Here is a 15,189-nt window from a genome sequence, read left to right as displayed (position 1 = left end):
CCAATGAAGTAGTTAAATGAGGAAAGGGAACAGAGGGGGAGAGAATGGCTTGGAGGGAAGTAGGAAGGTATGCCAGACCAAGGGAAAAGGAAGGAGGAGATGGAGAGAGGCCATATGGGAGAGAGAGATGGAAAGAGAAGAGAGGGCAGTGAATGGAAGGGGCAACATAGAGGGTGAACAGTATTCTAGCATCCGTTAATGTAACGGGCTTAAAGACTAGTTAAGATATAAACTAAGAACAAATTAGAACATATTGGAGTTTCAACTGTGCTGTCATCGGAATCCGTACGATTCAGACCATTTATCCAGGGGAGATGTTCTGTTCTATTGGATCTTTTACACAGAAGGTACTAGATCTCACATCATATAAACTCATGAAATGAAAAGATGACATATCCAATGAGGCTTTTTTTCATCGATTGCAGCATTCTAAAAGGATGATAGATCTTCAGTATCAAGGCTATGATTACTGGAGCTCAGTGACGTAGCGAGGGTGAGAGGCTCTTTGGGCGGTGGCGCCCCTCCCCGTCTCTACCCCGCTCCTTTCCCAACCCCCCTGCTGTGCGCCCACCCCCCTCCCTTCCCCATACCTCTAGTTGTTCACCGCCACAACCAACAACTTCAACGTGCTCCTTGTGACCATGTCCTTTTCCTCTGATGTCACTTTCTATGTGCGGCACCCGGAAGTGACTTCAGCAGGAGCCGATGCGGTCAAGAGGAGCACGTTGAAGTTGTTACTCATGGCAGTGAACAACTAGAGGTACATAGGAAGGGAAGGGGAGCGTGCATATCACAGGTGAGGAGTGGGAAGAGGCAGGGCAGAGAGGAGGAAGGGTGCCCCACCCCCTTACTATGCCACTGGCCTCACTTATATATTAATTACAGAATCTTAAACTGATTCCTTCAGGCCACTGGAAGCCAGTGGTGTCTAAGCAAATAGGTATAAAATATACAAAACTGAAACACCCTGAAAACAATCTTGCAAGTGGTATTTTGTGCAACAGAGCAGACGCCTGTAATCCCAGATCCAAGGCATTACAGTAATCAAAACGAGGCATGATTATACTTTGAATCACTAGTCTAAAAGTCTCAGATGTAAGATAATCACATAATTATCTAATCAGTTGGAGTTTAAAGAAAATAGTTCTAATTACAGATTCCTGTTGAGAGCATAAAGATAATGCAGAAACCAAGAGCACACCCAAGTAATGGACTTCTTCCAATATAGGCATTGAATAATAATCTAAAAGAAGATTTTCTGGGCAGGTTATAGTTTTAAACCTGGTCATTTAACGTGACCAAATGCAAAGTGATGCATATAGGGAAGAAGAAACAAAACTATAAGCTACATGATGCAAGGTTCCACATTAGAAGTCACTGCTCAGGCAAGGATTCAGGTATGATCATTGAGGATATGTTGAAACCCTCTGCTCAGTGTGCAGTGGCTGCAAAGAAATCAAATAGAATGTTAGAAATTCTTAAGAAAGGAATGGAAAACAAAACAGAAAATATTATAATGTCTTTGTATCACTCCATGATGCAAATGCAGCTCAAGTATTGTGTTCAAATTTGGCCATCAAATCTCAAAAAAGATATAGGAGAAGGTTCAGAAAAGGATAACAAAAATGACAAAGGGGAGGGGATAACTTCCCTATGAGGAAAGGTTAAAGAGACTAGGGCTCTTCAGCTGGCAAAGACACGGCTGAGGGGGGAGATATGATAGTGGTCTTTAAAATATTGAGTGGTGTAGAATAGGTAGACATGAATCATTTGTTTACTCTTCCCAAAAATATATGGACTAGGGGGGCATGAAACAAAGGTACTAAGTAGTAAATTTAAAACACATTGGAGAAAGTATTTCTTCACTCAGTGGGAGTATGTGGCGCAGTGGTTAGAGCTACAGTTTCAGCACCCTGAGGTTATGGGTTCAGATTCCATGTTGGGAAAGTCACTTAATCCCCAATTGCCCCAGGTACATTAGTCAGAGTGTGAGCCCATCAGGACAGATAGGGAAAACTGCTTGAGTTCCTGAATGGTAAACCACTTAGGCTCTAAGTGATATATAAATACAAAAATAAACTCTGGAATTCATTGCCAGAGAAAGTGGTAAATGCAGTTAGTTTAGCAGGATTTAAAAAATGTTTGGAAAAGTCCATAAAATCTGTTTTATTCTTGTGGGATCTTGCCAGGTACTTGCAACCTGGATTGGCCGCTGTTTGAAACAAGATACTAGGCTTGATGGACTTTTGATCTGTCCCAATATGGCAGTGCTTATGTTCTTATGTCTTAGTTTTATTTATATTACGTTAAAACCAATTAGTTGACAACCACTATTTAATAAGACTATTATAGTAGTTCAGATGTTCTATCACTGCTGTAATAGATATATCTACTGGGAAAAAACTGGAAGTTATCAGCATAAAATCTGTAGGTATTTAAACATCTCTATCATATCTCCCTTTCCTACCTTTCCTCCAAAGTGTACATATTGAGATCTTTAAGTCTGTCCCCTTATGACGTAGACCACCAACCATTTTAGTTGCCTTCTTCTGGACCGACTCTATGCTGTTTATATTTTTTTGAAAGTGTGGTCTCCAGAATTATACACAATATTCTACATGAGGTCTCACCAGAGTCTTATACAGTGGTATCAATACCTCCTTTTTCCTACTGGCCATTCCTCTCCCTATGTGCCCAAGCATCTTTCTAGTTTTCACCATTGCCTTTTCAACCTGTTTGCCACCTTAATTATCATCACATACTACCAATACCCAAGTCCCGCTCCTCTTTCATGTACAAAAGTTTGCTCTACTGTTCCCTAAGGATTTTGCAGCCCAACTGTATGACCTTGCATTGCGTAGTATTAAATCTTAGTTGCTAAATTTCAGACCATTCCTCAAGCTTCACTAGGTTCTTCCTCATGTTTTCTACACCATCAGTGGTGTCTACTCTATTGCAGATTTTGATATCATCGGCAAAGAGACAAATTTTACCAGTCAGCCTTTCAGCAATATCACTTACAAAAATGTTTTTAAAAAACAAACAGGCCCAAGAATTGAGTATGAGGCACACCCTCAACATCCCTTTCCTCAGAACAATTTCCATTGACCACTACCCTTTGTTGCCTTCCATTAAACCAGTTCTTGATCCAGTCCATCGCTTTGAGGCCCATTTATTAGATACCTGTGTGGAACACTGTCAAAGGGTTTGCTAAAAACTAAATATACCAATCACTCTGGCACTCTCTATACAATTCTCCGGTCAACCAGTCAAAGAAATTGATCAGATTTGTCTGACAAGACCTTCTTCTAGTGAATCCATGTTGCCTCGGATCCTGTAATCCACTGGATTCCAGAAACTGCACTACTCTCTGTTTTAAAATGATGGTATAAACATTGCCAATAATGCAAATCTTTGAGGCACGCCAGAGACAACCTTAAAACAACTAGAGGTCTCTGATTCTTGTCTCATCTGAAACTGTGATGGGCTAAAAAAAACCACTAAGGCAAAGTAGCATTCACCTTCCTATTCAAAAGCTAGCTAGGCAGGGTGGGGGTGGGGGTTGGTGTCCATAGCAATAGCGGTAGGGGCGGCAGGGGGGGAGGTGGGACTGGGAGGAAATGCTTGATCCCCCAGTCTACCCTCAAGTCCTCCCAAAAATCAGCTTCTGGCTGTACCCCTAATACATATGGTCTCAAATCTGAGCAGCTATCTCAATGGCAATCTAAATAATGTCAGCAATTTACCGAGCCAAATATTCTGCTTTTTTTTTGCCTTCAATAGGTCACTGCCATGGCCACAGAATTGGGGTACAGCTTTGCTGCTAAGCTATACCTTATCTGGAAATGTATTAATTTATTTTTAGGATTTTTATATCACTTATAGCCTAAGTAGTTTACATTCAGGTACTCAAGCATTTTTTTCTCTATCTGTCCCAGTGGGCTCACACTCTATCTAATGTACCTGGGGCAAAGAGGGATTAAGTGACTTGCTCAGGGTCACAGGGAGGTGGTGGGATTTGAATCCACAACCTCAGGGTGCTGAGGCTATGGCTCTAACCACTGCACTCCACACTTGGAAGCTCTTTAAAAGATGGCCTATCTAGACCATCCGCATTGTAAGAGTATCCAATCCTACCTTTTTAATTGTATATTTCATCTGTCTGATGGAACATAGTTCATATTGGACATAGAAAGGGTGAGTTCTTCAGAGATATAGAGCCTTTCACTAAGGGTAGATTTTTTGCTTGAAAAATAAAATCAAATATTTGGAAATACCATCTTTCTGTGACTTAAACATGCCTCCAAAGCATTTCCTATTTATACAGCTATTGTGGCTGTACTCAGTGGTGTACCTAGCATATGTGACACCAGGGGCCCATCATTTTTTGACACAAACCCTCCATCTATATGAAAAATATGATTTTTAGTAACAATCCACATATCGCACAACAAGAGTGTACCTAGGAAAAGGCAGCATCTTAAACACTGCAGTGAGCACTAGAACACCAACATATACATTGTAAAATGAAACAAGCCAGATCCCGCACAGTCAACTGATCCTGCAGTCAATGCTAACTGAAAACTATGTCCTTTTCATACACACAGAACAAAGATACACCCTCACCCATTATGGAATAATCACAAACTAAAAATAGAAATATGTAGACAAAAGTTAAGAAACCAGACTCTGCATACAATGCAACACCACTACAAAAACAGTAACACATGTCCTCTAATACTAAAATATAAAGGCAGTAGATGTAAATTTGAAAAAACTGATACATAACAATCACCACTTTACAAATTAACAAATAAAAATAAAACAAATAATGAGAAATAAGAAAATACCATTTTATTGGACTAATCCATTTTTCAATTAGCTTTCAGAGGCCAAATCTTTCTTTAGAACAGTACTGTTATGGTACCCTGTCCTGACCTGAGGAAAGGGGTTTAGTCCCCAAAATTTCCTTATTTCCATTTCCTATTTATAAACTTTTATCAATACAGATACAATACTACTTGATTCTAAGTAAAGCAACAAAAAAATCTTTCTACCTTTTGTCGTTTCTGCTTTAATCATCTTCTCTTTGCTCTCTTCTTTCTATACAGCATTTGTCCTCTCTCCCTTCCATGCAACATCTGCCCTCTCTTTGCCCCTTCCACCCAGCTTATGCCCTCTCTCTCTCTCTACCCCTTCCATCTACTGTCCACCCTTTCTCTGCCCCTTGCATCCACTTTCCACCCTCTCTCTGCCCCTTGCATCCACTGTCCACCCTCTCTCTGTTCCATATGGCATCTTCCCTCTTTCTATGTCCCTTCAATAAACTGTATATCCTGTGCCCTTTCTCTCCTTTGTACATGATTCATTTTGGCTTCACCCTCCTCCCCTATGCTCTGGCATCTATCTCTTCTCCTTTCCTTCCTTCCTTCCCACTACACCCCATGGTCTGGCATCTCTATCTCCTTCCCTTCTCTCCCCCCATGCCCTGGCATCTCCCTCCTACTCTCCCTCTGGCACCTCCTCTCCTTTCTTTCCCTCTGGTCTGGCATTTTGTCTCCTTTAGTTTCCTTTCCTTCCCCCATGCCATGGCATCTCTCTCCTCTCTTTCCGTCTCCCCCTCCCACTCCATTATCTAGCATCTCTTCTCCTTCCTTTCTCTCCTTCCTTCCACCTGGTCTGGCATCTGCCTCCTCCCCCTACCCCCTGACATCTCTGCCCCCCTCCATGGTCTGGTAGCTCCTTTCCTTTACTTCCATGGTCTTGGCATCTCTTTCTTCTCCCTTCCCTGGTGTTCCTTCTCCCCTCTCTCTCCCCATTTGGGTGCAGCAGCAGCACTTCTCTCTTGCCCCCTCCCCAATTGGGTGCAGCAGCAACAGCAGCATCTCTCTTCCCCCTCCCCCCCTTAGGTGCAGCAGCAGCATTTCTCTTCCCATCAACGGAGTCACAAGCTTCCCTCCATCGCTGACCTCTTGCTGCTCTTTCTTGCTTCGGGCCTTCCTCATTGCCGGGTCCTGCCCTCGCAGAAACAGAAAGTAGGCAGGACCTGGCAGCCAGGAAGGCCCGAAGCAAGGAAGAGCAGCAAGACAAGTTTTAACTTCCCTCCATCGCTGTCCTGTCTCTCTTAGCTTCCCTCCGTCGCTGACCTTAGCCCCAGCGAACTCATGCTCCGGGGCTCGAACGTGTGCGTGCCGACTTCTCTTCTCCTCCCTCCCTCTTGGAACGTAACTTCCGGTTTTGGAGGGAAGTGAAGGGAAGCTGGCACGCACACCTTAAAGCCCCGAAGAATGAGTTCGCTACAGGCTAAGGCGCCCGCGAGGCGCCAGGACTCGGCCCTCGGCTACAGACAAGGGTTGATGCAGATGACCCGTTTAGTAATTTCGAGTTTACACCCAGCGGTGTCTACTGTGAGCTGTCAAAGCTTAAGGTTAACAAGACAATGGGGCCTGACAACCTACACCCCAGTGTGCTCAGGGAGTTGTGTGATGTCTTGGCGGAACCGCTATCTGCGCTCTTCAATCTCTCCCTTAGTACGGGTAACGTCCCGTTGGACTGGAAGACGGCTAACGTCATTCCACTCTACAAGAAAGGCTCCAAGATGGAGACAGCAAACTACAGACCGGTGAGTCTCACATTAATAGTGTGCAAACTAATGGAAACTCTAATCAAACGCCAATTGGATACGATCCTGAACGAGGAGAATCTACGGTATCCCCATCAACATGGATTTACTAAGGGGAGATCCTACCAATCCAACCTGATCAGCTTCTTTGACTGGGTGACGAGGAAGCTGGATGTTGGGGAGTCCCTGGACATCGTATACCTGGACTTCAGTAAAGCATTCGATAGCGTACCACACCGCAGGTTGCTGAGCAAGATGAGTTCTATAGGATTGGGCGACACATTGACGCAATGGGTTGGGAACTGGCTTAGAGGTAGGCTTCAGAGAGTAGTGGTGAACGGCACCCCCTCCGAAATGATGAAGGTAATCAGTGGAGTGCCGCAGGGCTCGGTCCTGGGCCCGATCCTATTCAACATCTTTATAAGAGACTTGGCAGAAGGGCTGCGAGGTAAAATAACATTATTCGCCGATGACGCCAAACTAAGCAATGTAGTGGGCAAAAGCACAACAGACATAAATTCAATGTCCGACAACATGATGCATGACCTACTCCTATTGGAGCGCTGGTCTAGGTCCTGGCAACTCAGCTTCAATGCCAAGAAATGCAAAGTCATGCACCTGGGCAGCCAAAATCCATGCAAGACTTAATGGCGAGATCCTAACAAGAACTGAAGCAGAACGAGACTTAGGGGTGATCGTCAGTGAGAACATGAAGACTGCCAATCAAGTGGAGCAAGCTTCATCTAAGGCAAGGCAAATCATAGGTTGCATACGCAGGAGTTTCGTCAGCCATAAGCCTGAAGTCATTATGCCATTGTATAGATCCATGGTGAGGCCCCACCTGGAATACTGTGTGCAATTCTGGAGGCTGCATTACCGTAAGGATGTGATGAGACTGGAGTCGGTCCAGAGAATGGCCACCCGGATGGTCTGGGACTCAAGGATCTCCCGTACGAGAAACGGCTGGATAAGTTGCAGCTGTACTCGAGGAACGCAGAGAGAGGGGTGACATGATCGAGACATTCAAGTATCTCACGGGCCGCATCGAGGTGGAAGAAGATATCTTCTTTTTCAAGGGTCCCGTGGCAACAAGGGGGCTTCCGTGGAAAATCAGGGGCGGGAAACTGCACGGGGACACCAGGAAATTCTTATTCACTGAAAGGGTGGTTGATCGCTGGAATAGTCTTCCACTTCAGGTTATTGAGGCCAGCAGCGTGCCTGATTTTAAGGCCAAATGGGATAGACATGTGGGATCTATTCACAGAGAAAGGTAGGGGAGGGTCATTGGGGTGGGCAGACTAGATGGGCCGTGGCCCTTATCTGCCGTCTATTTCTATGTTTCTATGTTTCTATGTTTCTAAGGTGGGAAATCGTCAAGCTGGTGAGAGGCGTGGGTTGTTTTGTTTTTTTAAATGTTGAGCAGCGGCAGGATTTGTGATAGATGGTAGCCGGGCAATCATCTAAATTAGCCGGGCGCAGCGCCCGGCTAAAAGGCCCTAGGGCCGCTGGGGAATAGGCTGCCACTGCCGCCATCGGGAACAGGCCGGTGCTGAGTTCGCCCTGCTTCTCTTCCCCGCGGAGCCAACCAACTCTTGCCGTCCGACGTCAATTCTAACGTCAGAGAGGATGTTCCGGGCCAGCCAGGCAGCGATTGGCTGGCGCAGAACGTCCTCTCCGACGTTAGAATTGACATCGGGCGGCGAGAATTGGTCGGCCCCACAGGGAAGAGCAAGGAGAATTTGGCGCCGGCCTGTTCCCGATGGCGGCAGTTGCACTTAAGTGGCTAAACAGCCACATGCGGCTCGCGAGCCATAGTTTGCCGGCCTAGGGAGAACAGTGGAGGGAGGACAGCTGTACATCCCCTTGAGGCGTGCACCGGGGGCGGATCGCTCCCCCCCCCCTTGGTACGCCACTGGCTGTACTGTCAAAGGGCAGGTTTCAAAAAGCCAATAACAAACTATTTGTGTAGTTCTCTCTGAAAATCATCCTGTCTTATATCCAGGCAACCTGTCTTTATCTACTAAGTCTATTCCCTTCAGTATCTTGAATGTTTCTATCATGTCCCCTCCCAGTCTCCTCTTTACAAGGGAGAATAGGCCCAGTTTCTCTAATCTCTCACTGTACAGCAACTCCTCCAGCCCCTTTACCATTTTAGTCACTCTTCTCTGGACCCTTTCGAGTAGTACCGTGTCTTTCTTCATGTATGGCGACCAGTGCTGGACGCAGTACTCCAGGTGAAGGCGCACCATAGCCCTGTAGAGTGGCATAATAACCTTTTCTGATCTGTTCGTGATCCCCTTCTTAATCATTACTAGCATTCTGTTCGCCCTTTTCGCCGCTGCCATGCATTATGCGGATGGCTTCATCAATTTGTCAACCAGTACTCCCAAGTCTCTTTCCTGGGGGGTCTCTCCAAGTACCGCCCCGGACATCCTGTATTCGTGTATAAGATTTTTGTTACCGACATGCATCACCTTACACTTATTCACGTTGAACCTCATCTGCCATGTTGTGGCCCATTTTTCGAGCTTGTTTATGTCACATTGCAGATGTTCACAATCCTCCCGCGTCTTCACTACTCTGAATAACTTCGTATCGTCTGCAAATTTAATCACCTCACTTTATACCTCCTGCAACCAGTGCTCCCTCTAAGCGGGCGGGTGTTGTGAGCAAAATTTTTTTCGCTGTGCGCTAAAAATATCGGGCGCCAGCAAGTTATGAGCCAACTCGCCCGATTCTCCTCTCGCCGCCCTGCCCGCCGTGCACTGTGACGTGAAACTTGTGCGCTGGATGTAATATTTTGTGCGCCAGCGCACGCCAGCGCAGCTTAGAGGGAACACTGCAACTACTTCACAGTATACCGCTTACTTTGTATTTCTAAGCTGTCATTCCTGAACATAATGTGAACTTTTTGACTTGTAAATCACTTTGATCCTAGTTAGGCACAAAGCGATTCAGAAATTGAAGATTAGATTAGGTCTACATTTGACTAAGACAGACATGTTTTACATTTTTGATTTTCCCTGTTGTGTGATCCCCAGAACCTTGAAAGGAGATGCAGAGTCACTATTCAGAAACACTACTACGATTAATTATTTCTATAGTGCTACCAGTCCCTGCTTGAAAGAGCTTACAATCTAAACAGACAAGACATATAAACAGGATGTCATGGATACAGTTAAGGGGAACGGTTAATCAGCAGGCTAGGTTGAAGAGCAGAGGAGCAGGGTTAAGGATTGAAAGTTATATCAAAAAGGTGGGTTTTCAGTCTGCTTTAAAACAAGGGAAGGGGCTTGACGGACAAACTCGGGTAATTTATTCCAGGCATAGGCAGCAGCTAGATGAAAGGAACCCTACTGTATATGATTCTATTGCCATAATCTGGATTAATTTAAAATAAACGCAGATGCGCTCTCTCTCTTCTCTGCCTAATATGGCCTTACCCAAATTTACATATTTATCTTTTCACTTCACAGCAAAAGTCCATGAGGAGATCGACCACGTTATTGGCCGAAATCGTTGCCCCTCCATCGAGGACAGGAATGAGATGCCCTACACCGATGCTGTGATTCATGAGATCCAGCGGTTCATAGACCTTGTCCCACTGGGTATACCCCATGCTGTGACTCGAGATATCCAATTCAGACAATATGTTATTCCCAAGGTATGGATGTCACTGGGGGAAATATTCATTTATTCAGCCTCCTGACTGTTGTATGACTTATCTGCTTATCTTTTATACCCAATATTCAACTGCTTTATTCATATCAGTCGGACTACAGAATATGCAGTTATAAAGTTAAATAGATAACATCCATTGGCATCAATGGTCAAATTATGCTATCCTAATCAACAAATACATTTTTTCTGGATAGCTATTGAATATCCAGACAAGCAGAAAGAAGACTACCTCGCTTTGAGATATGAGCAGACAACCAAAAAAGGCAAGGGCGATATCTTTTCAACCATTGATTAAATCTTTATTCAGAAGCAAATAGACCCAACAAGGATCCCTGTTTTGACATATAGGTGACGCCTTCTTCAGGGGACATTATTAAAAATTTGACATATAAAAAATATATATTAAAAAAATCAACAATACCGCTAGCTTCTTCCCAATTCCCCAAAGCAACCTCATCTACTCCTTATCTCCTCTAGAAATTACCAGATATCTTCTTCATGTAATACCTTTTTTGTAATTCTTTTTGTAATCCGCCTTGAACTGCAAGGCAATGACGGAATAGAAATATCTAATGTAATGTAATGTAATATGTATAAAGATCAGAATATATATGTTCAAAATACAATATAATAAATATATATTCATAGATAATATAAATAAACAATAAAGCAATAGAACAAACCACCAATGATTGTAATCATAATAAAGAACAGCAAAAGTAAAATAGCAAAGGGCTAACAACCGCAGGAGAAGAGAAAGAGGGAGTATATATGGGTAAGGAAGCATGGATTGATAATATAGAAGTAGTGCATAGTGAGTGGGTAGGTCATAAAGATAGTGAACATTGAGACCATAAGTGCCATATAGATAATATATGTTTGAACTAGTGAGAAAAAGGCAAAATAGAAGAGGACAATGCCTTGTAGAATGGCAAAGTACAAAACTTACCGCTGAAAAAACTGTGCAAGCATAAAAGAAGGAAGGAAATTGGTAAATTATGTCAGTATATATAAAATGGCTAAAACTAATAAGAAATGAAAGGAGGGGAGATAAACTCAACCAAATTGCACCAACAGAGAGGCACGCACACACAGAGATGTAAATAAAAAAATGCACACACACTCACACATACACATATTATAGAAAGATAGTACATACATGTGTATGTGTGTTACACCTTTAGGAGATAGATTATTTCGGAATTTTATCATCAGAATTCAAAAACAACAATTCCTTCCGCCTAATATTCATCTCTATTTCATAATAATAATAACTATTTTTATATACCGCCATATCACAAACAGTTGTAAACAGTCAGGAATGGCTTGTGGCTGGTTAAATAGCTCTTAGCTACCTAAGCACTAATATTCAGTGTGAGATAGCTGCTGTATATTAGCGGCTAAACAACTATGTTGCACAGCTTAGCTGGCTATCCATGAAATTCAGACTACAAGTTGGCTAAATCAAGTGGCCAAATTGAGTCACTTAAATAGCTGGTCTATCTTTAGCTGCTATAAACTTAAATGGCTAGCACTGAATATTGATATGGCCAACTAAGTTTTTAGCAGCCCCAAAAAGACCAGCATTGAACATCTGATCACTCCAAATGGCGGGAGTCAACTCGGCTAACTCCTGTGGTCAGTGGCGTAGCGAGGGTGGGAGGCGCCCCTCCCATCCTCTTCTCTGCCCCTCCTGCTCCATCTCCGCCCCCTCCCCCCCACTATGTGCACATGCTCATGCTCTTTGACATATAAAAAAATATATTAAAAAAATCAACAATACCGCTAGCTTCTTCCCAATTCCCCAAAGCAACCTCATCTACTCCTTATCTCCTCTAGAAATTACCAGATATCTTCTTCATGTAATACCTTTTTTGTAATTCTTTTTGTAATCCGCCTTGAACTGCAAGGCAATGACGGAATAGAAATCTCTAATGTAATGTAATGTAATATGTATAAAGATCAGAATACATATGTTCAAAATACAATATAATAAATATATATTCATAGATAATATAAATAAACAATAAAGCAATAGAACAAACCACCAATGATTGTAATCACAATAAAGAACTGTTTAACTTTGCTGGCAGCATCTCCAACCTGCTGCCTGCGCCGGCCTCTTGCTCTCCCTCTGATGTCACTTCTGGTCCCGCAATCAGAGGGAGAACTGAAGCCGGCACAAGCAGCAAGCTGCTGCTCATGTTGGTGAAGGGTGGGGGGGAGGAGGGGGAGATGCGCTTGTAGCGGGGGAGGACTGGAGAGGTGCCGGTACCCCTACCAATAAAGTGCAAGTGGCGGTTCACCCCCTGCACCCCCCCCCCCTTAGTATGGCACTACCTGTGGTCTGAATATCAGCACCATGAATTTTAAATTTTATCATTCACCTGTTTTAACCAATTCCATCCGTTTTCAACATTCCATCTAATAGAGCTATACTGTATGTGGCCTCTCCTACTGACCCCTCCAAGGTTATCAAGGCCTACATTAATCTTTCCTTCTAAATTCTGTCGCGTGAGATCCGTTTCCTTATTTTAAAGGATGTGATTTTTGTCTTCCAGGGTACCACAATCTATCCCTTGCTGAGCTCTGTCTTATACGACGCAAAACAATATCAGAACCCAGAATCTTTTGATCCCAACCACTTTTTGGATGCCAATGGTCGCTTTAAAAGAAACGATGCCTTTATGCCATTCTCTTCAGGTATCGCTATATACTTTTTCCATATCATTGTTTTATAGATACATAACCTACTTATTACATGTTGTTCACCTCAGGAATCACCATATATTTTAACCAAGATTTATTTTACCCCATTTGTATTTGAAATTCCCTGCTTTTCATAAGGAAATCAAAACCATAAGCCCATAACATACACTAGAGGTAGAATCAGGACTGGATCAGCTTCTCCTGGACTTTACTTGAAATTTTCACTACACTGCGTAACAGCAAAGTACACCAACACTTTTGTGCCTGTGCATTTGTAGCAAAATTGTAGAGAAAAATTATGTCGGTATAACTGAAAACTAATTATACATGAACAATTTACTCCTCCAAATTAACCGACACACATGGAAATGCCTCTCTTCTCTGGGGGCAATGGATTTCCTGTCCTATTAACTTTCTTTCTTCCACCCCTCTTAAAGTCAATCAATTTGTACCTTTGCTTAATCTTTTGTAAACCGCATAGAACTTCACGGTACTGCGGTATATAAACTGTTATTATTATTATAACGTCACCTGGTTCAAAACTCATAGTAGCATAGCAGATGACGGCAGATAAAGACCCAAATGGTCCATCCAGTCTACCCAACCTTACCCTCTCTTTAAATTACTGATTTAATTTAAATTTTCCTTCCTTCCTTTTGCACTAAAAAAATCAATTTAACATTATTATGATCTATTAATGCATCACTTACATGAGTAACACTAGCAGGTCCATTGTTTGTCTGAGCTCAGATATTTTTCAAATAATTTAAAAGTTATTTACTCTATTTAGGGAATAACCTTATACCAATTAAATTACTTCCAAATCAAGGTACAATTTCCAGCTCTCCTCCCACTTCTGCACAGATTCAAACAGCTCTTTATGAACTTCATAGTACTGTTTTAGCCGCATAAGTTCAGCATCATGTTGATATAGAAGATTCTCCGAATACTCCTCTATAAATAAGAAGGATATTGTAGTAGCTAATCTCAATTGACAAGTGAACATTAATTGATAAATTCCAACTCACTCCTTTTGTGGCTCCGCCTCTTGATCCCAGCTCAACCCCAGCGCTCTGCCACTTTACCGCCCCGTACATCTGATACTGCATACTGAATCTATTATACCAAGTAAACCACTTTTGTAGCACCACAAAATGATGGTATTTCAAATTCATGGAAAGATTAGGTTCTTACTTTGTTAATCTTCTTTCTAGTAGACACACATACTCTGTTCCTGAACTCTCAGGTAGTCAACCTCTTCTCGCAAGAGATCTTATAGGGAGCATCATTTACATTCTTTTTTGCTCCTCCTTTCTTACCTCTGGGCTGTCCTCCAATGAAAGATTAGGTTGCATAACATAACAAGTAACTTCTATACCGCAAAACCTTGTAAGTTCTATGTGGTGAACAAAAGTTAAAAATGATATAATCAATTGGAATGGTCATTATTTAGGGAACAAATACGTCTTCAATTGTTTTCAAAAATGGTGATAGGATTCTGAACTCAACAGTAGAAACTTCAAGTCCTTGTCCCAGATGGCTGCATACCTCCAACGAAAGATTAGATTACCTTTGCTAATCTTCTTTCTTGTAAATCCTCACTAGATTTGAAAGCCAAGTAGGCACCTATTTTGTGACTCTTTTATAATGACACAATAGCGTCAATGGGCTGCTATCCAGGTTCCTACTCTCACATCCTGTTGTCCTTCCCCTACTTGTCTTCTTTCCTATCCGATTTTGTACTTCTTACCCTCCTTTCCCATTGGTACAGTAAGTCCTGTACATCGTTTGTACGTTTGATATATGGTATTCCTTGAATGTTGTAAATTTTTTTTAGCTATGTTCATCGCTTAGAAGTATGATTAAGCAATTTATCAAATTATAAATGAAAACTTGATAGCATGGGTATTCAATACCAGACCTTATCCAGACACCAGTATAGAATATCAGTGCAGGTACCCGGACAATTGTCTCAACATTTTAGAACTGCGTTTGAACATCAAGGTTTCCATCTTAAAAAAATAATTTCTGAACTTTATTCATCCCCGTCCTTTTTTTTTCTCCTCTTTCTCTCTTCTGTTTTTGCCCAAAGAGTTAATGCAGTATAACATTCATTTCCCTTTCTTCTTTCTATCACTGTTATCTTTCTTATACTTTATTGTAGTTCCTCCTCCTTC

At 42.5% G+C, this 15,189-nt stretch overlaps 1 protein-coding gene across 1 annotated transcript in view; it reads left to right on the top strand.

The window, feature by feature from the left end:
• LOC117366197 (cytochrome P450 2C20-like) overlaps window positions 1-15,189 on the top strand; it is a 52,850-nt gene that overhangs the window by 33,279 nt on the left and 4,382 nt on the right. Inside the window, exons 7-8 of the mRNA XM_033957404.1 lie at window positions 10,099-10,286; window positions 12,865-13,006. Coding sequence (XP_033813295.1) covers window positions 10,099-10,286; window positions 12,865-13,006 — 330 coding nt within the window. The remainder of the gene's footprint in view (window positions 1-10,098; window positions 10,287-12,864; window positions 13,007-15,189) is intronic.

This window comes from Geotrypetes seraphini, chromosome 8, assembly GCF_902459505.1.
Source record: "Geotrypetes seraphini chromosome 8, aGeoSer1.1, whole genome shotgun sequence".
In the NCBI taxonomy this organism is placed as follows: Eukaryota; Metazoa; Chordata; class Amphibia; order Gymnophiona; family Dermophiidae; genus Geotrypetes; species Geotrypetes seraphini.
This window is presented reverse-complemented; position numbering and strand designations above follow the sequence as displayed.